Source organism: Meriones unguiculatus, chromosome 14, assembly GCF_030254825.1.
Source record: "Meriones unguiculatus strain TT.TT164.6M chromosome 14, Bangor_MerUng_6.1, whole genome shotgun sequence".
Lineage (NCBI taxonomy): Eukaryota > Metazoa > Chordata > Mammalia > Rodentia > Muridae > Meriones > Meriones unguiculatus.
Genome location: NC_083361.1, coordinates 31,106,434 through 31,123,952, shown reverse-complemented (window position 1 = coordinate 31,123,952; position 17,519 = coordinate 31,106,434). Strand labels below are relative to the sequence as shown.

The 17,519-nt window shown below is 40.7% G+C and overlaps 1 protein-coding gene across 1 annotated transcript; it reads left to right on the top strand.

Annotated features, from left to right (window-relative positions):
* Positions 1-16,177: 16,177 nt before the first annotated feature.
* Positions 16,178-17,143, top strand: LOC110539338 (olfactory receptor 5P76-like). The gene has a single exon (XM_021626184.2). The coding sequence runs from the start codon at positions 16,178-16,180 to the stop codon at positions 17,141-17,143; it is 966 nt and encodes a 321-aa protein (XP_021481859.1).
* Positions 17,144-17,519: the final 376 nt, after the last annotated feature.

Here is a 17,519-nt window from a genome sequence, read left to right as displayed (position 1 = left end):
TCCATGAGGTGCTGAGAAGAATGTAAATTCTTTTGTGTTTGGGTGTAAGGTTCTGTAAATGTCTGTTAGGTCCATTTGATACATGACCTCTGTTAGAAATATTGTTTCTTTGTTTAATTTCTGTTTTGTTGATCTGTCCTTTGTTGAGAGTGGGTGTTGAAGTCTCCCACTATTAGTGTGTGGGGATCTATGTGTGGTTTAAGTTTTATCAATGTTTCTTTCACAAATGTGGGTGCCCTTCTATTTGGGGCATAGATGTTCAGGATTGTGATGTCTTCTTGGTGGAATTTTCCCTTGATGAGTATGAAGTGTCAGCCTGGGCTGACATCTGTGTTCTCTTAGGGTCTGCATGATATTCGTCCAGGCCCTTCTGGCTTTCATAGTTTCTGTTGAAAAGTCAGGTGTGATTCTACTGGGTTTGCCATTATATGTTACTTGGCCTTTTTCTCTTGCAGCTTTTAGTATTTTTTCTTTGTTCTGTATACTTACGGTTTTGATTATTATGTGGCAGGAGGATTTTCTTTTCTGGTCTAATTTATTGGGTGTTCTATAGGCCTCTTGTATTCTTATTGGTCTCTACTTTAAGTTGGGGAAATTTTCTTCAATGATTTTGTTGAAAATATTTTCTGGGCCTTGGAGGAGGGAATCTTCTTTTTTCTCTATTTCTATTATTCTTAGGTTTTGTCTTTTTATGTTGTCTTGAATTTCTTGGACGGTCTGTGTCAGAAATTTTTTAGATTTAACATTTTCTTTGACAGATACATCTATTTCTTCCAATGTATCTTCCACACCTGAGATTCTTTCTTCCATTTCTTGTAGCCTATTGGTTATGCTAACCTCTGTAGTTCCTGCTTTCTTCCCTAAGTTCTTTCTCTCCACAGTTTCTTCCATTTATGTTTTTTTTAATTTTTCCAATTCTATCTTCAGGTCTTGAGCTATTTTGTTGGTTTCCTGCCCCTGTCTGACTGTATTTTCATGTTTTTCTGTCAATTCCTTCAGCTGTTTGTTTGAACAATCCACTGTTTTTTTTATTTCATTCAGTGATTTAAGCATTTCCTCTCTAAAGACCACAGACTGTTTGGCTGCAGCTTCCTCTATTTCTTTTCGTATTTTATTTGTTTCCTCTGTTATCTTCTTCATGAGCATAGATGTTAGGTCATCTCCTTGAATTTCATTTATGCTGGGGTGTCTAGGGCTATTTGCCCCTGGATAACTGGGTTCTAGAGATGCCATATTGCTCTGGCTTTTGTTGGTTGAACTTTTATGCTGTCCTCTACCCATTGGGCTATCTTAGTTGTTTGAATTTAGTTTCTGGTTGTTCCTGGACTCTTGTAGTGGAGAGAATCTCTTTGGCAGGAAGATGGTTTTTCCTGAAGGAAGCCTTTCCAGCTTTTTGGGTATAGTCACTGGATGTCCGGTGTTTTTCAGGATTTGCTACAGCTCACCTCAGGCATAGATACCTGGGTGGTAACTGTGGTCCTGATTAGTCAAGAGGGCTCTCCTCTCACTGGGAGAAGTCCTGGAGAAAGCTGCCCTCCTTCTGGGTTTCTTGCTGTAAATTTAGTGAGCAGCTGCTGTAACCTGTGTGTCCCGTGGTTTGGTCGGTTTTGTTAGGGATAACTGGTTGCCCCTTGGAGCAGTATCTGGGGGTTGATCTCAGGGTTCCAGATCTTTTGTGGGTCTGAGGTTGGGGCTCTGTATCCCAGAAACCAAGAGGTAATCTGTGGCGGGTGAGTACTGCTCTGGTGTCTTGGGGCACACAGTTCTGTCTGTAAGGAGTAGTTGGTACAAAGCAGGCCTCTGGGCTGGCGGAGCTTGCGCCCACCTGCTAGTCTGTGGGAGCTGAGTTTCCAATCACTCTGTGCTCCCTGTTTGGGCCCAGATCTGTGATGGCTGGGCGTACTCACCTGTTTGCGATCTGCAGGCTGCTAGACTTTCCCTAGGTGACCCCAGCAGCACGGTTTCTTCCTTCCCTGTGGGGTCCTCTCTGGACAGGGGTTCCCAGTCCCTGTTGTACTGGGGCGCGCAGCTTGTCTGTACCGATGAGCTGAGCGTGCAGCTCTCTGCGCGAGGCAGGAGCTCAGCTGTGATGGCGGTGGTTACCTGCCGTCCCAGAGACCTTCGGGGGAAAGACTGGATGACCTGTGATCAGACTGGCAACTTTGCTTCCCCGTGGGGTTTTCTTGCGACTGGGACTCCCAGCCTCAGGCACCCTTGTGCCCACGGATCAGCCTGGGAAAGTGATTGTGACACACACGCTTGCGGCTCCAGTCTGGAGACCCAAAGCCCGTGTTACCCGGGATTTCTTCCGGGTTCTGGCTGGGTAGCCGTGAGTGGACCCGACCGATTCCCATGCCTTGGGAGCCTCCCCTCACCTGGGAAACACGATCGATGTAGTTTCAGGGTCCAGAGTTCAGTCTCCTGGTCGCTGCACTGAGAGTGCTGTCCTGCTTCTCAGATGTGGTGCTCTCCTGGCGCCGCCATCTTGGCTCCTTCCCGCAATGTTACAATATCAGTATAAAAACTCAAAAAATGAAAAATCATTTTAAAACATTTTTGTCAAATATTTGGCTCAGTGGATAAGAGCACTTTGCTGCTTTTTCAGAAAAACTGGCTCTATTCCCATCAACCACATGGCTCAAAACCATCTGTAGCTGCAGGCCCTTCTTCTGACCTCCTGTGGTGTTCATACACACATGTAGAAAAAACACTCATGCACTTAAACTAATGTAAATCTTTAAGCTTTTAATAACATTTTTAATTAGGAATTTTTCAGTATCCAAATTTTTATTTATTAACATCTTATGCCACTTACTCCAATTACATAATAACAGCTTTGAAAAACATCTATAAATCCTATGAGCTTCTGTTCTCATTTAGCTAAAGAAAGTCTATTCCATGGAGATGGTCAGGCTAGGCCTTGGAAAAGGATGTTGTGGGGTTTAGCTGGGTGAAATAGTTGGATATACTGTTGAATCTTTAATTTTCAAAACACCTCACAAACTACTGACAGTTCTTAAAGTTTTTAAAGCATTTACCAAAAACAATGAACTTGTTTATTAAGTGGTAGGAGAATATACTACTACTTTAAAGTTTTCAAATGTTTTCTTTATAGTAGGGAATAATAGTGTTCCTCTGGTGATTGAACTGAGGTCTTTAGCTAGAGAATTGTGAAATGCCGTGAATCAACAGCTTCAGACCATTCAAGAATATTTTATCTCATGTTACTGTGTTGACAGGTAGCTTACTGCCCTTGATGCTAGCTCTACCATTTTAAAAACCTGTTTTAAATCTTATCAATTTTGCGCCATGATTTTAATGTTATGAAAATCTATTTTTCAAACAAATCCCTCAAATTTTTGACTAGAGCTCTTGTGCCTCTTCTGACATATCATTTGTAGGTGTAAGCATCCATAGTTCCTGTTGTCTCTTTCACTATACGTGCTTTCCAGATTTTTGAAATTATCTTTGTCAAACACATTTCCTGGTCTTGAGGAATGGGCCATCCCTGTGTTTTGCCTTCTGCCTCAGCAGAGTTCATCAGGGAAAAGCATACTCCCCTGGTGATTCTCCAAGTACCCTTCTGTTCTGACAGAAGGCTCAAGGGGGCCGGAATCAGACAAGGCACATGCTGGACATGCCACACTGTTTTAATTTGGCTCTACATTTTTGTACCCGTACAGTGAGATTGTTACCATACAATGTAATTTTGTTGTGAAATTTAAAGAATTGTTTTCTAAGCTTCTGTAAAGCAAAGGACACTGTCGTCAGAACAAAACGACTACCTACTGAACTAAAGAAGTTGAAAAGCAACAAATTAAATAATCCAATTAAAAAAAGGGAAACAGAGAATTCTCAATAGATGAATATCGAATGGCAGAGAAACACTTAAAGAAGAAGGAGAAAAGAGGGAACAAGTCAGGAGCCTGCTACAGAGGAACTCTGAAAGGCTCTGGCCTGCAGACTATCGAAGCAGATGCTGAGACTTATGGCCAACCTTTGGGCAGATTGCAGGGAATCTTATAAAAGAAGTGGGAAACAGTAAGACCTGGTGGGGACAGGAACTCTACAAGGAGAGCAACAGATCCAAAAATCTGGGCACATGGGTCTTTCCTGAGACTGATACTCCAACCAAGGACTATGCATGGAGATAACCCAAGACCCCTGCACAGATGTTAGCCCATGGCAGTTCAGTATCCAAGTGGGTTCCACTGTAATAGGAACAGGGACTGTCTCTGACTGATTGGCCTGCTCTTTGATCACCTCCCCCTCAGGGGGAAGCAGCATTACCAGGCCACAGAAGAAGACAATGCAACCACTCCTAATGAGACCTAACAGACTAGGATCAGAAGGAAAGAAGACCTCCTTTACCAGTGGACTTGGGGAGGGTCATGCTTGGAGAAGGAGAAGGAAGGGAGGGGTTGGGAGGGGAGGAGGAAGGGAATTAGAGGGGGGATACAAAGTAAATAAAGTGTAATTAATAAAAAATAAAATAAAAAAGCTTTTTTAACAAAAATAATTGTTTTCTAAAATTAAAAGAAATACTATCTATAAAATTTCCACAGGTATTTGATCATATGCCATGATTAAGCAACTTTTAATTATAAATAGGTATAAAGTATTCATGGGCTTTTGGTAATTCAGTGTTTTGATGAGATATATTGTTTTTTCATTTAACATTTCAGAGGATTTTCACCACAAATTGAAAGGAAATCAGGAGGCACAGACTGATATCTCCTCTGTTCCTGAGTTGGCCATTTGTGTGCAAGAATAATTATTTGGTTCTGCCCCTCTTTTCCTCTCTATTGGAAACTCAAACTCTAGATCGCTCATTGGCACACTTGTTGGTTGACTCGGGTCAGCAACTGTGGCCCTCTGTCCTTTTCCTGGATCCATCAGACACCTGTGTAAGTAAATAAAGAATATAGGTGTGTGAGCCCAATCCAAACAAACACCTGTCTTTTCCCTCTCTCTGATTTCCTTTTCATAGTCCTGCTGCTCAAACATGGCAAAGGTTTTGTCACAGACCTTTCACGTTGCCCTGATATCCAGAGAAGAATGGTCCAAGTGTGCCAAGCAGACCACTGTAAAGTGACTCTTGTGTCAACAAGCTTTCCACAGGGATCAAGAGCTAAAACTAGGGAAGTAGTTCTGTTTCTGCTGTTTCAAATTCTTCTTGAACTAATAAGTTCCATGAATCTCATACTTACCTTTTAGAGGAAGAATTGTTGATGATGAATTTACAAAAAGGCTCAATGAAGTAGCTGCATCCCATTTGTTTTTATAGTTGGAAACTCCACACTAGGAAGCACTGGCTGTAACTTCTGCTTAAGGAACATAGATGCAGACATTCGGTGAGGATGCTGGGGGGATCCTGTGTTCTGGTGGGAGAGAAGAGAAGGCAAATCTCAGGGTGGCAAATCCTCTGGGGATACTGCTACTTGTCCCTTTGAGAGAAAAGTCCATAGGCTTGTTGTAAATAAATGACTTATGGACTCAGGTGGCTCATTAAGGCTTCTTTTTAGGACTTAATATTTGCTACAGCAAAATGTAACAAATTTTCTTACAAAAAAGTTCCAAGTTTACATTGAATCTAGCTTCAACCCTTCAATATGTATTTAAGGATACACATTTATTTGCATTTTTATTAGTTATTATTTATTACAATTTATTCACTTTGTATTCCTGCTGAGGCCCCTCCCTCATCTCTTTCCAATCCCACCCTCTCTCCCCCTTTTCCCCATATGCCCCTCCCCTAGTCCACTAATGGGAGAGGACTTCCTCCCCTCCCATCTGACCTTAGTTTATCAGGTCTCATCAGGACTGCTACATTGTCTTCCTCTGTGGTCTGGTAAGGCTGCAAATCCCTGCCCCTAGGGGGAGGTGATCAGAGAGCCTGCCACTGAGTTCATGCCAGAGACAGCCCTTGTTCCTCTTACTAGGAAACCCACTTGGAGATTGAGTCTATGGGCTACATCTGAGCCAAGGTTTTAGGACCTTGGTTGAGGAATCAGGCTCTGCAGGACCCCCAGGGCTCAGGAATTTTTGGTTGTGTTCATCTCCTTTTGGAGCTTCTGTCCCCTCCAGGTCTTTCTATCCTCCCTTTCTTTCATAAAATTCCATGTGTTCTGCCCAAAGTTTGGCTATGTGTCTCAGTCTCTGCTTCAATACCTCAATCAGTGGAGTCTTTCAGAGGCCATCAATGGTAGGTTCTTGTCCTGTTCCCTGTCTTCTCCTGCTTCTGATGTCTATCGCATTTGCCCTTCTGAATGAGGATTGACACTTGCTCGTCCTTGTTCATTGCCTCTCAATTTATAATATCCAGAAATTGGAAAAACTCTACATGCCCATTAATAGATGATTGGATCAGAAAATGTGACACATTGATATAATGGAATATTATTCAGTGGTTTTGGAAAACAAAACCATTACATTTATAGGTAAATGGATAGAACTAGAAACAACAACAATACTGTGGATAAGACACCCCAGGTCTAAAAAGACAAATATGGTATGTATTTTCTTACTTGTAGATGTCATATTTTAAGCCTCCAATGGATATGCTATATGAATAACCATAGAGTTTATGTATAAAGTAAGAAACTAGGGAGTAGGAAGAATCTCCCAAGGAAATGGAAATGAAATATATAGTTAGAGAGAAAAATATGGAAGAATGGAATGAAAGGATTAAAGGGGGATAGGGAGAAAAAGGGATGCTAAGAGACGGTGTGTGGGAGGGGAAACTAATACTATGGGACATGGAGAAAACAAACCTAAATGGAGTCACCAAATGATTGGGGAAAAAAAAACCCAACTAGAAATCTTTTCTCACTCAATGAAACCTCCAGTGCCAGGAATGGGTTACATCTAATTGAGTTTCTGGCCAAAAAGACTGCTGGACATCCACAAACAACTCAGGATACTGCCAATACTGTTGGTTGCTCATCACATACTGATGGTTAAGCCATATTGATGAAGACAACACTTACATATCTCAATGAACACAAAGAAAACAAGCTGGAGCCTAATTAGAACCTTCACCCATATTTTTTATTACAATATTTTTTCTTTATTAATTACACTTTATTTACTTTGTATCACCCCTGTGGTTGATCACCCCTCCCTCCTCCCCTCCCAATCCCTTCCTTCCTCCACCTTCTGCATGCATGCTCCTTCCCAAGTCCACTGACAGGGGAGGTCTTCTTTTTCTTCTTTCTGATCCTGGTCAATTAGGTCTCATCAGGAGTGGCTGCATTGTCTTCTTCTGTGGCCTGGTAATGCTGCTTCCCCCTGAGGGGGAGGTGATCAAAGAGCAGGCCAATCAGTCAGAGACAGTCCCTGTTCCTATTACAGTGGAACCCACTTGGATACTGAACTGCCATGAGCTACATCTGTGCAGGGGTCTTGGGTTATCTCCATGCATAGTCCTTGGTTGGAGTATCAGTCTCAGGAAAGACCCCTGTGCTCAGATTTTTTGGTTCTGTTGCTTTCCTTGTAAAGTTTCTGTCCTCTCCAGATCTTACTGTTTCCCACTTCTTTCCTAAGGTTCCCTGCACTCTGCCCAAAGGTTGCCCATAAGTCATAGCATCTGCACTGATAGTCTGCAAGGCAGAGCTTTTCAGAGGTCCTCTGTAGCAGGCTCCTGACTTGTTCCCTCTTTTCTCCTTCTTCTGATGTCCATTCTCTTTGCCTTTCTGGATATGAACTGAGCATTTTAGCAAGAGTCCTCCCTCTTGATTAGTTTCTTTAGGTGTACAGATTTTAGTAGGTTTATCCTATATTATATGTCTATATGAGTGAGCCTTTACCTATATTGACTAGTGTTAATGATACTAGATGCTTCTCTGCACACCAGAAGAGAAAGACAAACACCAACTGAACAAAACCTTAAATGTATTATGGTTACCTGCCTACATGACACACTGGTGCAATGTTGGGATAAACATCATGGGAGTAACCAACAACTATCTGGTTGAATTTATGGCCCACTCCATGAGACAGAATCCATGCCTAACACTGGGTATCAAGAATCTGAGACTAGATAGGCCATGGGCCTAAGAGAAAACCAAATACTACTGTTCTGAAGAAGGAATATATCAATAAGGATGATGCCTAATGACATTCTAATATGTCCATAGATCATTGTCTCACTCAGCCATCATCAGAAAGCGTCCTCCTTCAGTAAAAGGGAACCTACAACTGAACAATATGTACAGAGTGATAAACTTATGAACACTCAATCTGAAGTGAAATATCTTCTTCAAATGCCTTCCCTTGCAACTCCAAGAACTATGTAGAAGAGACAGGAATAGTATATGGACCACAGGAGATAAATGATACCAAGGAAAACATGTCTTCCAGACAGAACAGGACTGAGGTACAGGACTGTGGCAGCATGCATATAACCTGGGACAGGTCCAAACTAGATGGAGTCTTTTGCTTAAATGGGAAAGGAGACATAAGCTTCCATTCCCAACCTAGAAACTATCTTCAAATAACAATCACACACAAAGGAAAAGATAGTTTTGTCAACAGAGTCTCACTAGGTATCCAAACCACACTTTAAGCCAGGCTCCATGCCTGGCAATAGATGGCCAACACAACAAGAAAGAAAAAAAAAAAAGATTTTAGAAGATTTTTTTGTCTTATATTAATTTATTTGGGCATTTTTTTTTAACCCTACTAGTGTTCTGGTTGCATGATATGGTTTCAGATTGTGTGTGTGTGTGTGTTTCTATACTCTTTCTTTGTTTATTTTTTTTTCATTTTGTTTTATACTTGTTTTACATCTTTTTTATTTTCCTGTGTTTTTCTTAAGAGACAGGTAGAAATCATGGAGTTAGAAGACTGGTGAGATGAGGAGGACCCGAGAGGAGATGAGGGAGTAGAAATCATAGTCAGATTTATTTTATGAAAATAACAATATTTTCAAAGTGGTTGTACAAGTTTACATTCCCATCAGCAATGGAGGAGGGTTCGCCTTTCTCCAGATCCTCTCTAGCAAGTATTGTTACTTGAGTTTTTATCTTGGCCATTGTGATGGATGTAGGGTGAAATATCAGGGTCATTTTGATTTGCATTTCCCTGATGACAAAGGATTTCTTTAAGTGTTTCTCTGCCATTCTATATTCCTCTACAGAGAAATCCCTATTTAGCTCTGTGCCCCATTTTTAATTGGATTACTTGATTTGTTGCTTTTTAACTTCTTAAGTTATTTATATATTCTGGATATTAGCCCGCTGTCAGATATAGGGTTGGTGAAGATCCTTTCCTAGTCTACAGGCTTGTACAAGCACCTTGGAAATCAATCTGGCACTTTCTCAAACAATTAGGAATAGTGCTACTTCAAGATCCACTATACTACTCCTAGGCATATATCCAAAATATGCTCAAGTACTCAACAAGAACATTTGCTCAACCATGTTTATAGCAGCTTTATTTGTAATAGCCAGAATCTAGAAATAACCCAGATGTCCCTCAACTGAGAAATGGACAGAAATTGGAGTACATTTACACAATGGAATACTACTCAGCAATAAAAACAAGGAAATCATGAAATTTGCAGGCAGATGGTGGGATCTAGAAAAGATCACCCTGAGTAAGGTATCCCAGAAACAGAAAGACACACATGGTATAAACTCATTTATAAGCGAATATTAGACATATAATATAGGATAAACATACTAAAATCTGTACACCTAAAGAAGCTGCAAGAAAGAGGACTCTAGGTAAGATGATCAGTCCTCACTCAGAAAGACAAACAGATGGACATCGGAAGAGGAAGAAAACAAGCAACAGGATAGGAGCTTTCCATAGAGGGCCTCTGAAAGACTCTACCCAGCAGAGTATCAAAGCAGATACTGAGCCTCATAACCAAACTTTGGGCAGAGTGCAGGGAATATTATGAAAGAAGGGGGAGATTGAAAGACCTGGAGGGACAGGAGCTCCACAAGGAAAGCAACAGAACCAAAACATCTGGGCCCAGGGGCTTTTCTGAGACTGATACTCCAACCAAGGACCATGCCTGGAGATAACCTAGAACCCCTGCACAGATGTAGCTCATGGCAGCTCAGTATCCAAGTGGGTTCTGTAATAATGGGAAAAGAGACTGTCTCTGACATGAACTCAGTGGCTGGCTCTTTGACCACTTCCCCCTGAGGGGAAAGCAGCCATACCAAGCCACAGAGGAAGGCAATGCAACCAGTCCTGCTGAGACCTGATAAGCTAGGGTCAGATGAAAGGTGAGGAGGATTTCCCTTATCAGTGGACTTGGAGAGGGAAATAGGAGGAAATGAAGGAGGGAGGGGGGGATTGGGAGGGAATGAGAGAGGGGGCTACAGCTGGGATACAAAGTGAATAAACTGTAATTAATATAAAAATTAAAATTAAAAAACAATATTTTCTCAAAAAATGAAATCAAATAAAAAGACATAAAAGAAAGTAGAAGGAAATTGGTCATAAGTACTAAGAAATCTAATTGCAACTTTTGGAGTAGATGAAAATAATGACATGGGAGGTTGACTTAATTATCCTCAGTTCAAAGTAGAGTGACTAATAAAGAGCACACACTTGACAAATACATGTAAGTATCTATTAACTCTAATTCAATGAATGTTTATTAACTGACTCTTAGGAATATACATACTACATCCATACCATTCTTTTAAATTATTAATAATGAAAGTGGTAGTTTTTCATTAAAGTTGAATGAACAAATTCTACACATTGAATTTAACAAGAGATTCATTGACAATTCAGCAGGAAAGTATTTTGTGTGGACATTTTATGTGGACAGGTATTTAAAAACAGAATTCTTTGTTTTTCCAGTCCCTAGAGCAACTACTAAAAACTTAAAAGACTGAGCTACAGTTCAGGGAAGGAATTAGTGGCAATGAAATATAAATGCAAGTTATTATGTTGGTCCTAGAAGTTGGCAACTACCTCAGCAGAGTATGCAGGGTGCCTTTCTCTTCTGCAAGAAATTATACTAGGAGACATTGTTCATCCAAACGGGGCCCCTTTCAGCATCCAAACATGGTGAAAGAAAAGACAAAAGCTTTTATGCTGCATAGAACATGTCAGAAGTGCAAGGAACTGGTTTCATAGACAAGAACATCAGAGCATGGCCCTGTTCCCCTTGAGCCTCAGCCAGACTGAGCTCAACCTCAGCAAACTTTGCTAAGACTGTTGGTGTTGGGAAATGGGCAGTAGTTGTGTGACAGCAGCAGCACCACACAGGATGAAGAGACCAAATGGCTTGTAAAAACTGTAAATGTAACACAGTTTCTTTATCCATTCTTTGGTTGAATGGAATACCACTCAGCTATTACAAGCAAAGGAATCATGAAATTTTCAGGCAAATGAACAGAACTAGAAAAGATCAACCTGAGTGAGGTAAGCCAGATCCAGAAAGACACACATGGTATGTGTGTATTACTTACAGGCAGATGTTAGCCATATAGTACAGGTTAAACATACTGCAATTCACAGACCTAAAGGAGATAAGTAACAAGAAGGACCCAGAGGAGGATGCTTAAATCCTGTTCAGAAGGGGAAATAGAAGAGATAGCAGAAGAGGTTGATAAAAAGGAACAGGGTAGGAGAGGAAGCCTGAAAGAAATGAGGATGCGGATCAGATGTGGAGCGATAAAGGGCACAAGATCAGAGGGCTTAGAGACAGAAGGGCAGGGGCATCTCTGAAGCCAGCTGGAGACATGTGACAGAGTAGGTTTCTGGAAAGATATGGGGCTGACTCCAGCTGAGACTCCCAGTAGCAGGGATTACAGAAACTGAAGAGGACTAGTGGAAGGAGGGGAACACCAACCCACCTACAAAAACTTTGACCCAAAATTTATTCTTCCTACAAGATGTACAAAGATAAAGATATAGCAGAGATCGAGGAAATGTCTAACCAAGGCCTGGCCCAACCTGTGACCCACCCCATGGGAGAGAGCCAGTTCCTGACAATATTAATGATACTCTGTTATGTTTGCAGACAGGAGCCTAGCATATGGCTGTTCTCTGAGAGGCTCCACCTAGAAGTGGTTGGAAACAGATGCTGAGACACACAGCCAAACATTGGGAGAAGCATAGGAAGTCTTACGGAAAAATGGAAGGAAGTATATAAAGACCTGCAGGTGACAGGAGCTCTATAAGAAAAGCAACAGATCCAACTACCCAGGGTCTTGCAGAGACTGAAGCATCAACCAAGGTCCATGCATGGATTAGACCTAGGTTCCTTATATAGATGTAGCTGATGGGCAGCTTGGGCTTCATATGTGTTTCCTAGTAAGGGTAGCAGAAACCATCTCTGACATGAATTTGTTGCCTGCTACTTGTTCATTTTTCCTTGGAGGGGCTGCCTGGCCAGGCCACAGAAGAAAAAGAAGCACTCACTCATGATGTGACTTGATGTTCTGGGATGGGTTGGCAGAGGGACTCGTCTTTTCTAAAGAATAGGGATGGGATAGAGGGAAGAGGGAGAGGAGGTGGGAATGGGAGAAGAGGTGGGAAGATGCTACAACCAGGATGTAAAGCAAATAAATAGTTATTGTCTGGAAGGAAGATCCAACCAATGCCTGGCCCAACCCAAGACCAAGCCCATGGGAGAGAACCAACCCCTGACACTATTAATGATGCTCTGTTATACTTGCAGACAGGAGTCAAGCAGAGTTGTCCTCTGACAGGTTCCACCAGCAGTGTCCCGAAACAGATGCTGAGACTCACAACCAAACAAAGTGTAGGGAGCCTTGTGGAAAAGTGGGAGTGGGGGAGAGAAAAGGACCTGGAGTGATATGGGCTTGATAAAAAGACCAACAGAGCCAACTAGCCAGGGCCAAGAGGAGTGTGCTGAGACTGAAACACCCACCAAGTGCCTTGCATGGACTGGACCTAGGCCTCTTTCAAAGATGTAGCTGATGAGCAGCTCAGGTCTCATTTGGGTCCTCTAATAAGGGAAGTGAGGGCTCTCTACGACATGTACTTCCTTCCAGCTTTTCAATTACTTCCCCCTGGAGGGACTCCCTTGCCAGGCCACAGCAGAAGAGGACACACTCAGCTCTGATGACTTGATGAGGTGGGGTGGATGGAAAGGGGAACCCCTTTGCTGAGGAATAGGGGAGAGGAATAGGGCATAGGAAGGGTGGATGGGACTGGGAGGTGAGGAGGGATGGGGATAAGACCAGGCTGTAAAGTGAATAAACAAACAAATAAATAATAATAAAGTTTAAAATTAAAAAATGAATTGTGGCTTAAAGAGGATTAAGTAGGGTAGGGGTGCCATGCATGCGGTTTCAGTCGATATCAGTCCTTCTGTGGATAAAAAGGTGACATGAGATATTTCCATAATCTCTTGTGGTATAAGAGCATTTCTCTCTCTCTCTCTCTCTCTCTCTCTCTCTCTCTCTCTCTCTCTCTCTATTTTTAGTACCTCCTTAGCTGCCCAAGATCAATGAACACATTCTTGCAATGAATGAGAGCAACATTTAGAGCTCCTGTCCATTAGTAATAAGTTCTACTCCATAAGGTTAACTTTTTCAGTTTCTTACACATTTATAACTCCATCTGGAAAAAAGTAAAGACAAGTTAAAGAGTTCATACAAAGGCACCATGCATGATTGGAAAAGGGTACTTACAGAAGCTAAAAACCTGTATGGTGAAAATCCCAGTAAAAAAATATTGAGCTATCTATGAGTTATGACTCATGAAGAGCCCCCAAAGCACTACAAACTATAAAGACCATTGCGACTACAATGTGTTGCAAGGGAGAGCTGTATGGTCAGTTCCTACTGCTGAAGACACTACTTGCTTGGCTGCATGATAAAGAAATTCGGCTGGTATTGAACTGGATGATCTTTTCTTTCTGATTAGATTTCATACTGATCAAAGATACCATAAGAGAGTGCTGGGAGAAATTGTTGTGGCTGTGGTCCCTGTGCTACTCTAGTACCAATATGCCAGGCAATATGTGCACACTGGTTCAAGGACATCAAAGGCATGCAAGCAACCATCGGTTTTCTGACCTCTACCAAGTCAAAAGACCACAGTAGATGAGAATATGAACCCTAGTGGTAAAGCAATTGCAATTACTCTGTAAGTACATGTGATATGATTGACAAATTGCTTTCCAAACATATGTGCTCATGCCCAAGATTATAACTGCTTGGCACTCACAGTTGAGCATGAAAGTAAGATTCTCCTTCTAATGGAAAGTGTACTACAGATGTTCACAACCAGTTAGCTAATAAGAACAAGTAACTCTTTCTATAGCAGAGTGGAACAATGCTCAGATACACATACAAAATATCAGATGCCCATTTTACCTCCTAGAAGATTCAGGGGAAATTGCAGAAGAGTATGTTATTTAATTCATAACAAAACAGTTATAAACTGAACAGGTATTGAATGAAAGAAGCTAAAGTAATTCATTTGGATTTATGGTTTAGTCTACTATGACTTGAACTATAAAATAAAATTAAAACCAAGTATTTCATCTAACATGATTTCAACATATTCTTTGAATAACTATCAGATGGAAGCATGTTAATTCTTACAAAAAAGGAAAATACCACTAGAGGTTTACAAACTCCTTGAAAAGTAGTTTTGTGTGTGTGTGTGTGTGTGTGTGTGTGTGTGTGTGTGTGTGTGTGTGTAATGAACTGGGAATGAGATAATGATCCCCAGTGATTTGAATTCACACTTGAATCCAGAATCTCAGCAGGGATTTAGCCCTAATGACAATCAATGACAGGGGAAGACAGCTGTGCAACTAAAAAAGCACAGTAACCTACATTACTGTTTTACTGTGCAATGAATTCATGTTGGAAGAAGTAAGTATTGAGTTTTGTGGGTGAATCTGGTTTATTCTTTGACCTTTATCTTTGGAGAATTCTTTATTCTTTGAAAATGAATCCAATTTTATAAGCTTTAGTGAATACACAAATCAGGTGAAAAAAAAGGTGTTAAACTAAACCAAAAAGTAGCTAAATCAACTTTTATTTCCATATTCAAACTCTGTGGATCTATAGGTAAACTCCATTGTTAAAGGTTTCTTCTTTATCTAGACACTGATGAATCCAGAATCCAGCACCATTTATAACAGTATAGGAACTTACTATGCAGAAAATGAAGTCACTATCTTTGAAATGCTTTGGTAGCATACTGTCGGTAATGTCTTGTGGAAATACTTGCTTTGTTTATTAACTGAATGTTCTAGTAGCACAGGCACCATATATTTTAGAAAAACAGAAAGTATAATGTTAAAAATCTTGAGGAAAGAGTGCATGCAACCCCAAATGAAATGAATCTGGTTAAATGTCTTAACTTTTAAAGGTGAGTATTTGCTCATTATTGTACTATGTAGAAAACCCTATGATTTCATTCTATCCTACTCCAGTTAGAAAACACTGATTAATTTGTAGTTTTCTAAGCTCTAATTAGAAAATATTCTTGATGTAGTCTTGATTCTCTAACAGACAATATGAACTCTGTAAGAAGGAAGCTCATCTTTTGTGTATTCACCACATAGCTACAGAACTACTCTGCTGTATGTCCAAAATTTGTAAGTGCTCTGATCTTTATTGTGACTCTTTCACTAATAGTAGCTCAGCCTCCCTCATTCTAGACATAGTACGTAGTTTTATCTACTTATAATTTTCAAATTACATACTCTTAATAAAAATAATAAAAGTGCTTAATATTACTATCTGTGGAAAATTAGAGAACTATATATGAATTTATATGTCTTGTCCTGGTGCTTAGTAACAATTCAGTAAGGTTAGCCATTATGAATCTTCATCACACAACTCTGTGGTTGCGTATTTTATGTCTTGTGGTATTCACGATAACTTTTGTTATTTATGTAAGTATCACATTTTAAAACTTAGTTATAAAACCACATAGATATACTGTGTATATAACTTAAAAGACAAGAGATACATTATTTGAAGGAAGTTTGCTAGCATGTGTTTTAAAATTTTAAGTCATATCAGTGCACAAAAAATGTATATAAACCCAGAGTCCTAAAATTCTGTCAGATAAAACTGCAAATTCTCTTCAAATGATATGTTTCTTTGTGATACCCTATGTTTGAGTTAATGAAAATGAGGACATCTATTTATGAATCCCTTTCTGTACTACCTCTATCACCGCCTTGACCTGGCAGCAGCTACACTGTCCCATGGCTTTCCAGGAGGATGGGAACCACACTGCAGTGACAGAGTTTATTTTATTGGGATTAACTGATGACCCAGGCCTTAGACTCGTCCTCTTCACCATCATCCTGTGCATCTACCTGGTGACCGTGTCTGGGAACCTCAGCACCATCCTTCTCATCAGAGTCTCTTCCCAGTTCCATCACCCCATGTACTTTTTTCTCAGTCACCTGGGTTCTGCTGACATAGGCTATTCATCTTCTGTCACACCCAATATGCTTGTCAACTTCCTGGTGGAGAAAAATAGCATTACGTACCTAGGCTGTGCCATCCAGCTTGGCTCAGGTGCTTTCTTTGGGACAGTTGAGTGCTTTGTTCTGGCTGCCATGGCTTATGATCGCTTTGTGGCAATCTGTAGCCCACTACCAACCAAGATGTCCACAAGAGTCTGCATCCAGTTGATGGTAGTAGCGTACGTAAGTGGTTTTCTTAATGCTTCCTCCCTCACCCTTTCCTTCTTTTCTTTTTTCTTCTGTGGACCAAATAAAATCAATCATTTTTTCTGTGATTTTACTCCTTTAGTTGAACTCTCTTGTTCTGATGACAGTGTCCCTATTATTCTTGCCACTATTTCTGTTGGCACTGTCATTTTGATCACAGTGCTTGTCATTGTGGTCTCCTACATCTACATCCTTGTCACCATCCTGAAGATGCGCTCCACTGAGGGCCGCCACAAGGCCTTCTCCACCTGCACCTCCCATCTCACTGCAGTCACTCTGTTCTATGGAACTGTCACATTCATTTATGTGATGCCCAAGTCCAGCTACTCCACGGACCAGAACAAGGTGGTGTCTGTGTTCTACATGGTGGTGATCCCCATGTTGAACCCCCTCATCTACAGCCTCAGGAACAATGAGATTAAGGGTGCTCTAAAGAGACAACTTGGTAGGAAAATATTCTCTCAGAGACATCTGTTACATTGTAGGACTTGATATAGCAATAATATGGATATAGTAATAAAAATTGAATGTCTGTGTTTGAAAAGTTTGTTGATATATTATTAGCAAATGGGGAACTTTGCAATAAATATCAGAGTTCAATTTTCAGATTACGGAAGAAAGTTACCTTTGATAAAAATCAAAGTTTTTAATTAACAGAATAAAGTGAGTCATATAAGATAAAATGTGCTGAAAGAACTTTGAAGTTATTTTCCTATTTTTTCAAATATTTCATAGTTAACTCTGCTACAGATTGCATCTTAACTGTCTCCATAGTCCCATACGTTTGGTAATATCTGTTCCCTAGTGCCATTGGTCAGGGCAAGAATTAGAGAGCTTGAGTCTAGTGAGCAATCTTTAGTTTTCTAGA

Excerpts from the sequence above, each read along its gene's own strand:
- LOC110539338 (XM_021626184.2), top strand. The coding sequence starts at position 16,178 with ATGGCTTTCCAGGAGGATGGGAACCACACTGCAGTGACAGAGTTTATT.